Raw genomic sequence first — 15577 nt, 5'->3', positions numbered from 1 at the left:
TAGGGAAGGCAGAGTATGGCAGGTTTTTGCTGTACTACAACCATTAATATGGGTATGGTCATGTGATAACATGGGTGTGGTTTCAAGTGGGTGTGGTTTCAAAAAGGGGAGTGGTCAAAACTGGCTTCCATTATCGGCCCTCCACCACGTAGGTTGGAAAAATTCCGGCCCTCGGTACAACAATAGTTGGACAGCACTGCATTGGGTAACACATTTCTCTTACGTCTACTGGGGGACACAGGGATGAAGCTGCTCCTACCAGGAGGCAGGACACTGAACAAAAAAAAAAAAAAAAACTCCTTCTCCCACTCCCACACATATATCCTGTGCTTAACCCCCAGTACTCAGATTTTTCAGTGTCCTCGCATAGGAGGTAGGACCTCTAGGTAGACCCTATTAAATTATACCTTTGGTCACTGGGCATCACTAACACCAGGGGTGAGACAAGAGCCAGGGACACACCTGGACTCTAGGGGGGGGAATTCACAAAAGTGATGATATTGAGACAAGATAAAAGTGGAGATAGATTTGTCGGATTTTCCACCTAATTCACAAACCTCTATCTCCACTTTTGTGAATTTGTCTTTTAAACAGACAGTTTTCAGATTTTGTAATTTTCCCGACTTTTTTTTATGAATTTGCCTTTAGCTCTTAGTAAATCTGTTGGTGCCATCAAACCCAGTCCCACATCTACACTTGGGATATGGATTTTACCAGCACGATTTTGCATTTCATATGCCATTTGTCATTTCACTTTGGGGGCATTCCTGAGGGGTAATTTTGCCCAGGGAAATTATACATCATTTTTTTCAGGACAAGCTGGGCTTTCTAATGTTGTCTATACTATATTTCTGTGTAATTCCACTTCTGTAACAAGATTTAAGGGTCTAAATACCTTCTTCTCTAGCCCCTACTCATTACTGGTCAGCAGCAATCCGGCCCACACACCAACATGCCCGGCGAAAAGGGGCCCCAACAGGACTAGGGACCACCGGGTTTTTATCCAGTGCCCTATTGGGCCAGTCCAACCCTGCACCCCAATATCCCAGTTTGGGTTCCAGTGTGTATGTGCTGTTTGCTGATCACCAAGATGGCTGCTGGGAACAGGCGGGGGCCAATGCTGTCATGCAGCTCTGTAGTTCTGGACATGCTATGGGGGCACAGATAAGTTGGGGCAAATGTCAATGAAGTGATTAAAGAGGGGGCACTGCTGCTAAAACTAAAAATTTGCCTGGGAGGCTTTACTTTTCTTTTAAATAAAAATGTTTACAATATATTCACTCAAAATGTCATTATTGCCTCATTGATTAAGCTGAAACTAGCATAATCATGCAAATGTGAGGTGAAAACTTTTTATATATAAGATATAAATTAAATTTTTTTGTAATCAGTGTTTTACTTGTTTATAAAATGTTCTGAGGCTTTTTGCACCTATTGCTCTAGGGTTAGACAGAAACTTGTCCTCTAACAATAAGATGCTAATCCCCATTAAAGGAACAGTAACACCAAAAAATGAAAGTGTATAAAAATAATTAATATATTATGTACTATTGCTGTGCACTGGTAAAAGATGTGTGTTTTCTTCATAAACACTACTGCAGTTTATATAAATACTCTGCTGTGTAGCCATGGGGGCAGCCATTTAAATTGAAAAAAGGAGAAAAGAAACAGGTTACTAAGCAGATAACAGATAAGTAGCATAAATTCCCATTGTATTCTACACAGTTTATCTGTTATCTTCTTATATAACCTGTGCCTTTTCTCCTTTTTTCAATTTAAATGGCTGCCCCCATGGCTACACAACAGCTATTTCTATTAACTACAGTAGTCTTTCTGAAGCAAACACACAACTTTTACCAGTGCAGGGCAACAGTACATAGTTACATAGGGTTGAAAAAAGACCATTGTCCATCAAGTTCAACCCATCCGAGTAAACCCAGCACACAACCTATACTAACCAATCTATACACTGACATACATAAACTATATACAGGTATCGGACCCCTTATCCGGAAACCCGTTATCCAGAAAGCTCCGAATTACGGAAAGCCCGTCTTCCATAGACTCCATTTTAATCAAATAATTCAGAATTTTAGAACGGATTTCCTTTTTCTATGTAGAAATAAGACAGTACCTTGTCATTGATCCCAACTAAGATATAAATAATCCTTATTGGATGCAAAACAATCCTATTGGGTTTAATTAATGTTTTATTGATTTTTTAGTAGACACAAGGTATTGAGATCCAAATTACAGAAAGACCCCTTATCCGGAATACCCTTGGTCCCGAGCATTCTGGATAATGGGTCCTATACCTGTATATACAACCAGTAATACTAACTGTAGATATTAGTATCACAATAGCCCTGGATATTCTGCTTGTTCAAAAACTCATCCAGGCCCCTCTTAAAGGCATTAACAGAGTCTGCCATTACCACATCACTAAGAAGGGCATTCCACAGCCTCACTGCCCTCACCGTGAAAAACCACCTACGCTGCTTCAAATGGAAGCTCTGTTCCTCTAATCTATAGGGGTGACCTCTGGTGCGCTGATTGTTTTTATGGGAAAAAAGAACATCCCCCAACTGCCTATAATCCCCTCTAATGTACTTGTACAGAGTAATCATGTCCCCTCGCAAGCGCCTCTTTTCCAGAGAAAACAACCCCAACCTCGACAGTCTAACCTCATAGCTTAAATCTTCCATCCCCTTTACCAGTTTAGTTGCCCGTCTCTGCACTCTCTCCAGCTCATTAATATCCTTCTTAAGGACTGGAGCCCAAAACTGCACCGCATACTCAAGGTGAGGCCTTACCAGGGACCTATAAAGCGGCAAAAATATGTTCTCATCCCTTGAGTCAATGCCCTTTTTTTATACAAGACAGCACTTTATTTGCTGTAGTAGCCACAGAATGACACTGCCTGGAATTGGACAACTTGTGATCTACAAAAACCCCTAGATCCTTCTCCATTAAGGAAACCCCCAACACACTACCATTCAGTAGATAGTTTGCGTTTATATTATTCCTACCAAAGTGCATAACTTTGCACTTGTCAACATTGAACCTCATTTTCCAGTTAGCTGCCCAGTTTTCCAATTTTGTCAAATCGCTCTGCAAAGCGGCAGCATCCTGCATGGAAATTATAGTTTTGCACAATTTTGTGTCATCAGCAAAAATAGAAACAGTACTGTCTATGCCCACCTCCAGGTCATTAATAAACAAGTTAAAAAGCAAAGGACCAAGGACTGACCCCTGCGGTACTCCACTAACCACACTGGCCCAATTAGAAAATGTTCCATTTACCACCACTCTTTGTACTCTATCCTTCAGCCAGTTTTCTATCCAATTACAATTATTATGTTCTAGGCCAATATTCCTCAATTTGATCATTAACCTTCTGTGAGGTACTGTATCAAACGCTTTAGCAAAATCTAAGTAGATGACATCAACTGCCATTCCAGCATCAAGGTTCCTGCTCACCTCCTCATAAAAGGCAACTAAATTAGTCTGGCAAGATCTGTTACGCATAAAACCATGCTGGCACAAACTAATAGTATTGTGAACTGCAATGTATTCAACTATCCTATCCCTTATTACCCCTTCCAGAAGCTTACCTACTACTGATGTCAGACTAACAGGCCTATAGTTTTCAGGCTGAGAACGAGATCCCTTTTTAAATAATGGCACCACATTAGCAATCCGCCAGTCTCTCGGCACCATGCCAAACCTCAACGAATCCTGAAAAATTATGTGAAGAGGCTTGGCAATCACAGCGCTCAGCTCATTTAATACCCTGGGATGAATCCCATCCGGTCCTGGACCTTTGTTTACCTTAACATGTTCAAGTCTCTTTTGAATTTCCTCCTGAGTGACCCACGCGTCAGTAGCTAAATTACTAGCACTGGGTAAATTAAAAGGGAAGCCTTCATTATCTGGCTCCTCAGATGTATAGACAGATGAAAAATAAGAGTTCAAAATTTCTGCTTTTTCCCCGTTCTCATCAACCAACGTACCCCCCCGTGATAATAAAGTTCCCACCCCTTCTTGCTTCATTTTTTTACTATTCACATAATTAAAAAATAATTTTGGATTCTTTTTACTCCTAGCTGCAATATCCCTTTCCATCTCTATTTTAGCTTGCTTGATAGCTTTTTTGCATGCTTTATTTGCTTCCTTGTACCTGATGAAAATTTCTGCTGTCCCAGCTAACTTGAATGCTTTAAAAGCACGTTTTTTATTACCAACCTCGACCTTAACTCTTTTATTCACATTATATTTTAATTATTTTAAAACATTTTTATTTAGTGTTACTGTTCCTTTAATATGTTAATGATCCCCTAATGGGGCTCCTACCTTAGGTGTGAAATGGAGACTGGGTGAAACAAAACAAAACAGCAGAGCTTGGAATTGATCTGAGAGTTATACTGAGCTTTACTCCATTTTGAAAATGTTGGGGAAAAAATGTTGTTAAAACGTTGTATAAATGTCATTTAAACGCCAAATTCACAAAAGTGTCTGTAAACTGTCTTCTTTCACCAAAAACGGAAAAGTGGCGGTTGAGTCAGAATTTAGGCGGATTTCTGTTTGGGAATCTGGAGAAAGTGTTTTCCACCAGTTTTTCCACCACTTTTACTCCAAAAATGGGCTACCTCCACTTTTGTGAATTCCCCCCTGGGAGTTAGCTCCCCAGACAGGACATATCTCCAGGGGTCCATGGTCTTGTCACAAGTGGACCACCCAGATCTGTATGTGCCCCTTTGGCCAGGCAGAGCAGCACAGGGGGATGGTGATAACCCAACAGATATTTAACATTTTCTCCCCAAACCGCTAGCAATAATAGGCAAGGAGGAGGTTGTTAAGTATGGTAGTTTTAACTTCTGATGTACCATTAGAAAAGGCATGATTTTAAAGTGTTTAGAAGGTGAACAACCCTTTTAAAGGAGAAGGAAAGTCATAGATTTGCCACATTAGTGCCACCTAGAACAATATATTTATTCTGTAGAAACCATTAACACACCCGAGTAAACAGCTTAGAACATTTGCCTAAGATAGCGGCTGCCATTTTAAAGTAGCTTTTAGTTGTTATAGCCGAGATCACACATTCCTAGGGAAGGGGGGAGGGAGTTCTTAGCATTCAAGTAGGTGGGGGAGCAGGATAGGGAAAAGAGGAGAGAACTGTGCAGGCTCTGGCCACAGGAATTAAGGATGTTTTTGAGAGAGGAAGTGAGACAATGGAACATCATGTTTACAAAAAAAAAAGAAAAAAAAAAAAGACAGAAAATCCTGTGTTTCTTTTGATAGAGGACTCAGCACAGCATTAAGTGCTTATGGCTGTATTTACATAGACCTTTCTGGTAAAGCTTACTGAGTTTGTTACCTTTCCTTCTCCTTTAAAAGAAACTACTGAAAACAAAGCAAAAGGGACAATCACACAATCTCTTCTTGGGCTGATGCTTATTCTCGGGCAGTGGTAAAATGCAGGCTAAGAATCAGCCTCTCCGCTGGCATCAGATTCCTACCTTACCTACACCTGGAACCATTGTGTCGGACCAGGTGCAGGCACTTTTGGAGGATATCAGTTCTAAAATTCACTCTTGTGTTTCTTTGCCTGCACCTGGGCCTAAACAATAGTTCCGGGTGCAAGCAAAGAAGGAGGCTGAAGCCAGCGGAGGGGCTGATTCTCGGCCTGCGTTTTTCCCCATGTGGCATCAGCCTTAACGTTTCTATTATTCTAACTGCAAGAAGAAAGTTTAAAAAATTAATTTACAGACACACTTAAATATCTCTAGAGAATGAACAAAACAATGTGAAAGTTCAAGTAGTCTGAGAATACTGATAATACTTCATATAACTATAACAGTTTTATCTAGAAAAAACAAAAAACAAAACAAAAACATACCTAGTATAGAGATGGCATGCAGTCTAGCCTGCACAGCTTGTAGTCGCTTCTTGTGATTAGAAAAGCCATGTGCTAGTCGTATGTGTGTAAACAAAAGCATCTAAGACAAGTGAAGACAGAATATACTCAAATTTGGAATAAGTAGAAAATAGCATTATTCACAAAAGATGCAGGTAAATACTGAACTCGCATTCACATTTAAAAAAAAAAAAATTTTTTTTTTGTTTTTTTTTTGTTTTAATTATATCATCTGTAAACAGTAAATTGTCACCAACAACAGTCCAGAGCTTTAGAGCAGTGGCAGACAGGGAGATTAGTCGCAGTGGCAGACAGGGAGATTAGTCGCCCCGCAACAAATCTTCGTTATCGCGGAGCGACTAATCTCCCTGCAATGCCATCCCACCGGCTAGAACGTAAATTGGCGGTGGGAAGGCATACGCGTTGCTACGATTTGCTGAAGTCGCCCAAAGTTTCCTCTCAAGGAAATCGTAGCGATGCATATGCCATCCCACCAGCAATTTACATTCTCGGGGTGACTAATCTCTCAGTCTGCCACTGCCCTTAAAGACACGACTAAGGTTTTGGATTTGGTGCTGGAATTCAGTGAACCCTAGTTCAAATATAATCAGGCAGCATTTTAAGTAAATAGACCAGTTGCAGGTAGGGAATCACCAAATCCACTATTTTTTTTTTTATTTGCCCGACACTCGAATCCTTTGTAAAAGATTTAGCCGAATCTGCATATGCAAATTATGTTATGGAAGGGTTAAATAGAAGTCTGCACTAAATTTTTTTCACTTCTGTGTTCGTCACGTGACTTTAAGGCTTCAGATTGGCCAGACATTTGGATTCAGTCAAATCCTGATGAAAAAGGACGAATCTTGGCCAAATCCTGAACAGAATCCTTGATTCAGTGCATTCCTACCTGCAGGTACCCAAAGATAATTAAAAAGTAGTTGAACACATACAGTTATCACAGGAAATAACTGACAATTTCGACTCATGGTAAAGAAATGCAGATTATGAATCAAAATACTACTGTACCTGTTTATCCTTGGGAATGCTGTACATTTTGGTGAGAGATTCCATTATCTCAGAGGGACTTTCAGAAATCTAAAATATGAAAAATTACCATTTTTAATCAGAGTGTGAAGTAATCATGTTCATAAGTTGTTTATTGACTCTGCACTGTTTTTTTTCGTCTAGGCTATATTACTTACCTTATCTAATTGTTCAATGTGTATATAATGTAGTGTGTTGCTGGATGCCTGTAAAGGGGGGGGAAACGAAGATTTTAAAAATAATATCAGTTTAAACAGTTTCTGTTTAATAAAGTTCTCAGTTTAAAAAATAATCTTTTAAAAAAAAAGTGGGTTCAAAACTGATGAGTCCTATTCTATATCCTATTGCTTTTGCAATTTAGATTATTATTTAAATTTCTAGCTATTAAGGGTTTAAGCACGGCTAGCTTTGGGTTGGTGTAGTTTGGTCTGATGTTTTCTGTTTAGGAAAGACATGAGAAAAGATATGAGGTTTCAAACGTTTCTTCTAAACAAAAGAACATCTCTCTCACCTAACAACCAGCGGCTTGCACTATTGTACCAAAATGCATTCTTATTTCTTATTAACAGTAACCCTTAATATATTTAAATGAATAATACATAATGAATATAAGTTGCAAAAGTGCTTACAATAGCACTCTCATCAACATAACATCTACTTATTTCAAAGGTTTACTTATTTCTTTAATAGAGTTTTCGGAAAATGTACAACCTGAAGCTTCCGCTAAGCAATGCAATGTATCAGCTTTTCAGTTAGTGCTGTGGGAAAACTAATTTCTAAGTAAAAACAGGAAAAGGAAATTAACCAAAAAAATATCAAGAAAAAAATCAAGAACACAGGCTCACACAGGCAGAACTGTCTGATAAAAGTTCAGCTTTGTTTGAGCACTGTAATGGTAAAGCTGAGCTCAGGAGGAAAAAAGCCGAGTTTCTATGGGAACCAGCAATACCATCTCTTTACTGGCTGCTAGACTGGGGGGCGTGTTTAGTAATCTGAGCTTAAAACAACTGAGCATGCCCACAAGCCAACAGCCAAAGCAAATTCCTGAGGGAGGGGGCTGAGTGGGTTACAGGAGGAGAAGCAAATCTAAGTGATTAAGGGGGTTGCAGCCTTACTATTAACCTCTGGACAACCAGTGTGGCAGGAATTGAAAGATTTCAATGAGGCTGTTCACTGATAAAATTTTTGTGTGTGGGGTTTACATGTCCTTTAAGGGCATCTGAGACTTAAAGGCATAAAATCATTATATCTGTAGGTTCCTTACCCTTTTTTCAACTTTCACCTCGGATCCAGGTTCTGCATAAAACTCAAAATGTAAAGTTGTGGCGCTTGGTGGGTATTTCTAAATGAGACAGTAAAATAGACTAGTAAATGGCACAGCATACAATGGTTACGCCACAGACTACAAAATGCTCTCGGCTACCAGTAAAAAGAGAGCACATTCAAAGTATAACCAAACAAAAGGTAACTTGATGGGTGATTGACCGTTTAACCTAAGCTGCCACAAAATGAAGATTCTGCTAGGGCGTTTAGAGAAGACACAGAGCCAAAATAAGGACAAATTTCAATGCTCGGGTGCTCAATGCTCAAGCAGTAGTTTTACTTCAGTTAAAACCTGGTGTTTTAGGCAATAGTTCCGCTGGCACTTTAATTTACAAAACAATTACTTAAATTTAAATTAAAACCAAAATGTATTAAATGGGTCTTTCCTGTTTTCTCCGCCCACTAGGTTCCCTAACTCAAACCATAATAAAAATCAGGTTCAGGCTATAAATTCCTCCATTAGCAAACTTTACATTCTGCATGTAATATTCAAAATAGTAGCATTCTCCTGCATTAACCAAGCCCAGATTTGTCAGAGAGCAATATGGCTAAGTGACATTGTCACTCTAAAGAACACTTTTTTTTAATGCTCCAGGGCCTACTGGCAGAAAACTCCAGTCAATACATGGCATTGCACATGGTGATGCCACTAAGCGCCTGCCCACTCAGAAAAACAAACCCACGTAAATGAAGTAAAGAACTGTTTTTCTATCTAGCACATAGCAGAAGTTTTTCAACAGAGGACATGTGATTTTAGAAGGTGTTTCAGTAAACTTATGGCCTAAAATGTGTCCAGCTACTATACACAACATTTTTATGTGAGAAAGACAAAAGTAAAACACATACCGACATGTGCATATCTTTACAACATTCAGCAAGTCCAAAGCCATTCTCTTTCCCTCCCCAGCTCTAAGAGAGGGGAAAATGTAAGAATTAGGTAACATTTTTAAAAGCAGAACTCTAGAACTCTCACGAGACACTGTTAAATAAGAATTCTCACCTCTGCAAGGTGCTGAAGCCTTGACAGTAAAGGTGTTCTCTTGTCAGAGGCTAGCCGTGTGATGTAGTTGGACCTCTTACTAAAAACGTAGAGAAGATTTAGCACAGCCAGGACCACTTGCATATCAGAAGAAGCAAGCAGAGTTGTAAGGTGCTAGACAGGAAGAGACAAACCATGAGCATGAGTTAGACAAATATTATGTATTTGCAGGAGGGATATTCAACATATGTGGATCCCTCTTATGATTAACATAAATAAACAGATTACATTTTAGTACAATGCAAACAACGATATTCTAAGACAATTTGCCTTCAGTAATAAACTTTTTGTTGTGAAGTACTTAAGTCGGCAAACTCCTTGGTTAGTAGAAACAAGGTGGCCTTACTGCAAATCCAAGAACTGTATAGATCAAAATGGTTTCCTTTTGTTGAATTGATATAAATTGAAAATACAGTCTATGAACATCTTATTAACTTTTTTCTTTTTTTGAACTTATACCATTTAAAAGGAAATGTCAAACCATAAAATTTTTTTGACTAACAAGAAAACACAATTCTAACCAACTGCAATATACATTCATTATATATTTGTAACGGTTTTTAAAGGGGAACTCGACCCAAACACAATTGAGCTTTTTGAAAGATAAACATCATTTTAAGCAACTTTGCAATATACAGCAATTGAGAAATATAAAATCTTTTGCACCTGTCTGTAAGCTGTGGAGAAGCTGTTACAATTTGTTACAATTTGTAATGTTTTAGTCCCACCTCCCCTGTCAGGATTTCAAACGGTGCAGAAAAACCTATTTTGCAGTTGGATTTCAGCATATAAAAATTATATTTATTCATACTTTTTGACATAACAGATTACAGTGATATGTATATATGTATCGAAAAAAAGACCAGCAACAGAGTTTATTGCAAAAAAAAAAAAAAAAAAGTTGTGTATTACAAATGCATTTTTTTTCTTCTTCTAATTTTCAGTGCATACAGAAGCATTATTTGTTACAGGTATGGTTGCATCAATAATTATATAATGAAAAATCTCAGTATCTAACATGTATTTCCCATTTTTACACAACCTTATAGTTTCTGATAGGGCATCGCCCCTTTGACTTATTTTCCACAGTTCCCACGATATCACTTTTGCTAAACATTAAAGACTGTCTTAAGATTTCTTATCGTTTACAGCTTGATTTAGTATTAATAAAAACAATAACTATATAACTAAGGTATGGGGATACAATATTTCAGAGAAATTTGGTCACTCTTTCGACCATAGTCACTATTGCCTTACTCATATTGTAAGGAGGCGAGTGGGTAGTGTGTCATGATATCTGTATTTTATCCAGGGTTCCCAGACTATCTGGAACGTTTTGAGTCTGTCCATGCCTATACTTGAGAGTTTCTTATTAATAAAAATCCAGTCAACCTTATTTTTAAATAAGGTGAAATTTATGGATAGGGACTTCCAAGATTTCGCAATTGTCTGTCTTGCAGCTAGAAACATATGATTCAGAAGCTTTTGCTTATTTTTAGGAACTTTGGCCGAGGGTTGTCCCAGTAGCGCTTCATATGGGTTTTTACGTAAGTTCAGATGCAAAACAGAAAAAATTAAGTTATAAACTCTCACCCAATACCTGTCCACTTTGGGGCAGTGCCACCATATATGGCCCATCGTACCTGGGGCTGAACAACCTCTGAAACAATGATCATTTGTGTTGTGATATATTCTCGCTAGTCTAACTGGGGTTAGATACCATCTAAATAGTACATTATATCCAGCTTCAGACATGATTGTATTTGATGAGCTGTGTTTGACAAATGCATTTCTTAATACACAACTGATTTTCAATAAACTTGGTGTTGCTGGTATTTTTTTTTTTTTTTTTATATCTAAACCTTGCACCCGAGACAAAGCCTGAAGCGGAGTGCCACACTTGGTTCAATATATACATGTATCTTTATATATTTTTGCAATTAAAAGCAGTGTTTATCTGTCCTTTTCTATTTTCTTCCCTGGTGGCCCAGACTTCTGAAACAATGTAACACAAGCCAGCAGATTAACAGACCTGTCTTTGCTGGAGGAGACTGACCTTGCCAACATTTTTTAATAAAATCATAATCAGGAGTTAAATGCTGATTTCAATAGCAATTAGATTTACAAAACTTAAATCACTTAAAAAATTGTAAAAAATTCATACTGTAAAGATGCTTAGAGTCATGTTTCAGGTTAAAACATTTTTTGGGTTAACATGTCCTTTAAAGTCTAAATAGCCTTAATTGCAGATGTAGCAAACAAGTCTGTTAAGTCTAAACCTAAGAAATTGACATCATAATGCCCCTTAAAACAGGGCTACAAGAAACTAGACCACAGCCTCCTCCTGCAGATGGTAAAAACACTAAAGATGAAATAAAAATATTTTGCAATGAAAAAGAATAGAGTCTGATAAATTACAAGAGAAGCTATTTTACCTCGATGGAACTGTACAGGTGCCGTGAGAAGCTGTACTCAATAAGCAAAGCAGTGAAGTTTAACACTGCTAGCAGAAGAGCCTTTAGCTGTTCCCTCTCAGGTCTGTCGCACACCAGCATCCAGGACATGTTCTCTACCGTTTGTCCAGCATCTGCTAGAATGCCATCAAAGCGATCTAACAAGTCTACCCAATGATACAGCTCGCACTGAAAATGTAGTTCACATAAGGTAATTAGAAATCAGTAAGATGTTCCATATAGGTCATACAGTAGCACAACGATGATGCGTATTATTTCTGTAAGGGTTACATTATTCCATATTGCATATGTTTTCACATGCCAGCTCCAAATTCTCCAGGCTCTGTCCCACTAGTTGCTGACATCATCCAACTAATTACAGCTAAAAATGGCAGAGGAAAATAATTGTTGTTTGTTGGTGGTAGCAAATACAGGCAGACACAGGAGTGGGGACATGGATGTTTCTTTAATTTTGTTTTAAAGATCTACAACTCAGCATATCAAATTACAATTAAATCACAACATTATGCCAATAGTCACATGTTTGCTTCCAAAACCTTGCTTCCAAGACCTTGTTATTAGATAAAGCCTCAGAAAGACCAAAAAAGCAACTGATAAAATGCTTAAAGGGGCTGTTCACTTTAAAGTTAACTTTTTTTTTTAGTTAGTATTTTAAGCAACCTTTCAATTGGTCTTCATTAATTCATTTATTTTACAGTTTTTAAATCATCATTTACCTTCCTCTTCAGACTTTCCAGCTTTGCTTATGGTTGGGGGTCACTGACCCCAGCACCCAAAAGACTACTGCACTGTGAACACACATGGAGCCTACTTAATAGCTGCTGCTTGTGACAGCTACTACACACCAGAAAAAACCCTGCCATAGACAATACTGAGAATTGCCTCTGCTAAAACACAGACAATTATCAATAAATGCTCAGCATTGTCTATTTTAGTAGCCGTGACAAGCAGATGCTTCTAGTAGCTCCATGTGTCTTAACCCTAAGGCTACCGTTTTATTGTTATTGTTACTTTTTATTAGTAATAAGGATTCTAGCAACCAGATGGCTGCTGAAACTCCAAACTGGAGAGTTGCACAACAAAAAGATGACTAAAAAATACAAACAAAAATGAAGACCAATTACAGATTGTCTTAGAATAGCACCCTCTACGTCATACTAAAAGTTAACTCAAAGTTGAACAACCCCTTTAACTCAAACCTGTGGTCTGCAGGAATGCACTGGGCCCTAGGTTTTTATCCCCTGGATTGCTGCTGTAACTGTTGAACATATAAACATTTGGTTTTTCTACTGTATACTCAAAGACCAAATTAGATTGCTCCTCGCCAGTAACTTGACCAGACGTTAATTCCTAGGTCAACCCAACAGGCCACAATTATGCAATAACCTATAGGAAAATTAGATCTAATTTCTGCTTTTGCAAGCACCAGCCCGGAAACATTGGAAACTGAGTAAACAATGCAGAAAAAGTGCCTTAATACATTTTTGAATCAACAAAGAATTTGCCTAAAGAAATTAAAGAGAGCCTGCCTATATATGAAAAAGAAGTAATTAACTGTCCAGTAAACCAATATACAATAAGACAAATAATGCAGACACTTTAATGGCCTTTAACACTTACCTTTCCAATGTTCCATGTTTTGATTTGCTGTAGTTCCAGCAGAAGCTGTTCATCACTGCAGACTTTCAGTTTGTCTATCAGAGACCTGCAATCTGCAGGCTGTGAATTATAAAAGACATGGCACAATAAGTTCTGTTAAAGAAATATGTATTGGCAGAAGTGTCTAAAAACACAAGTTAGAAGAGTGTCACGTGCAGGCAGTTTTGTTAAAAAAAAAAACCAAATAGCTTTAACAACCTATGACTGGTACTTATAAAGTGGGCATGTTCGTAGTGGAGTTATTGACTGACCACATTGAAACAAAACCAATGCTAATCACACTGGTACATGAAAATCACCCAGACTGACTATTAGACAGGGCAACTAGTTAAAGGGGGACGGCAAGGTAAGTCAAACATGAAAATAATCTTGTAACATGTCCTTTATTGGACTTTGAGACCACAAAAAATTGTCATGTAAAAGAAGTAATCTTAAAACAAAAAAAAAAAATCCCATTATTGCGATTTGTGAAACAGCTACCATATTCATTCCTTAGCAAAAAATACATGAAAACATTCCAGTGAATGTATTAAATAGTTTCTTATGCTAGTTAAAAAAAAAATCTCTGGCCCTAAGGAAACTAATCACCCAACAGTGTGCCAAAACACGCGTTTACAAACGGCCACAGATGGCTTTGTACAACATAATCTTAGCAAAAATTTGAGGTTTCGTATAAACTTTTCCACTATATGTGAAAATGTTGAAAAACATTGGTCTTGTTGGTCTGTCAACATAATTTTTAAAATTTAGGGGCTAGGTCAGAATGTTATAGGAATATAGACTGCGATAGGTTTTTATGAATAGCTGCATCATTGGCGAATATTTCTTAAATTGTCTAAAAAAAAAAAACACCATGAACTTAGGCAATGACTTGCTTTGTTAGAATCATCTTATCTTTGTAATACAATACAGCGCTGGTAGACGAGCAGAGGCCAGATTTAAAGGAACAGTATCATTAACAAATAAAGTTTTAAAGTAATTAAAATATAATGTACTGTTGCCCTGCGCTGGTAAGTCGTGTATTTGCATTAGAAAGACTACTATAGTTTATATAAATAGCTGCTGTGTAGCCCTAGGGGCAGCTGTTCAAGCTGGAAAAAATGGAGAAAAGGCACAGGTTACATAGAGAACAGAAACACTCTGTAGAATACAATGGGAATATATGCAACTTATCTGTTATCTGCTATGTAGCCTGTGCTTTTTCTACTTTTTTCTGAATGGCTGCCCCCGGGGCTACACAGTAGCTTTGTTTATATAAAGTATAGTAGTATTTCTGAAGCAAACATACAACTTTTACCAGTACATAATATATTCATTTTTTTGATACACTTTAATTTTTTGGTGTTTCTGTTCCTTTAACATATATTTTCTTACTGTGAACAAATCAGTTCACTTACTTTAAGTGTTACTATTTTAAATGTTTAACGAGTCAAGCAGCGCCTTGTTTTTATTTAGATGCAAACCACTTAAGGCCCCTAGCAGGATTTGCCAGCCAGCACACTCGACATCTACCTAAGTCCCAACCAGCATATAACATACAATTTTTCCCCAAAATGCTTCTACTACCATGCAACCAGGTGCAAGTATTTTAAAAAAGCTTTACTTACCGCCTCTGTTGGCGTTTTCTTCAGCTTCGTTCTGTCCACTTTCATCGTGAGAACAGTCTAATTTCCTTTCCTAAGGAAAAATATGAATTGCATATCACTAGTTCCGGAATAATTAACCAACTCTAAGGGCTCTGGCACACGAGGGAGTTTAGTCGCCCAAGACAAATCTCCCTTGTTGTTGGCGACTAAACTCCCCTATATGACATCCAACTGGCGAAAATGTAAATGGCCGGTGGGATGGCATACGCGGCGGCGCGATTTGCTGAAATTTACATTTTCGCCGGTGGGATGTCATATCGGGGAGATTAGTCGCCTGCAACAAGGGAGTTTTGTCGCGGCCGACTAATCTCCCCGTGTACCAGAGCCCTCAAACATTTGGTTTCATAGAATGGCCAGTTATGGTAAGGCCACACGTAGAGTAAATTCACGTCTCGGCTCCGCCTGTGTACCTGCACTTAAAACTACAGTATCCGTCTCAGTGTAGGCACACGCAGCAGAGTGTAGGTCAGTCTGT

General features: G+C 38.1%; 1 protein-coding gene across 10 annotated transcripts in view; it reads right to left on the bottom strand.

Moving 5' to 3' along the window:
* huwe1 (HECT, UBA and WWE domain containing E3 ubiquitin protein ligase 1) overlaps positions 1–15577 on the bottom strand; it is a 107072-nt gene that overhangs the window by 77904 nt on the left and 13591 nt on the right. For all 10 annotated transcript variants that reach the window (XM_031892168.1, XM_031892175.1, XM_031892170.1 and 7 more), the window contains exons 3-11: positions 15064–15133; positions 13418–13516; positions 11759–11965; positions 9285–9437; positions 9131–9193; positions 8226–8303; positions 7120–7167; positions 6944–7012; positions 5900–5999 (exon numbers count right to left, since the gene is read on the bottom strand). In XM_031892168.1, coding sequence (XP_031748028.1) covers positions 5900–5999; positions 6944–7012; positions 7120–7167; positions 8226–8303; positions 9131–9193; positions 9285–9437; positions 11759–11965; positions 13418–13516; positions 15064–15108 — 862 coding nt within the window. In that variant the 5' untranslated portion in view covers positions 15109–15133. The remainder of the gene's footprint in view (positions 1–5899; positions 6000–6943; positions 7013–7119; positions 7168–8225; positions 8304–9130; positions 9194–9284; positions 9438–11758; positions 11966–13417; positions 13517–15063; positions 15134–15577) is intronic.

Source organism: Xenopus tropicalis, chromosome 8, assembly GCF_000004195.4.
Source record: "Xenopus tropicalis strain Nigerian chromosome 8, UCB_Xtro_10.0, whole genome shotgun sequence".
In the NCBI taxonomy this organism is placed as follows: domain Eukaryota; kingdom Metazoa; phylum Chordata; class Amphibia; order Anura; family Pipidae; genus Xenopus; species Xenopus tropicalis.
The sequence above is the reverse complement of the archived record's forward strand: the minus strand, read 5'-3'. Positions and strand labels throughout refer to the sequence as shown.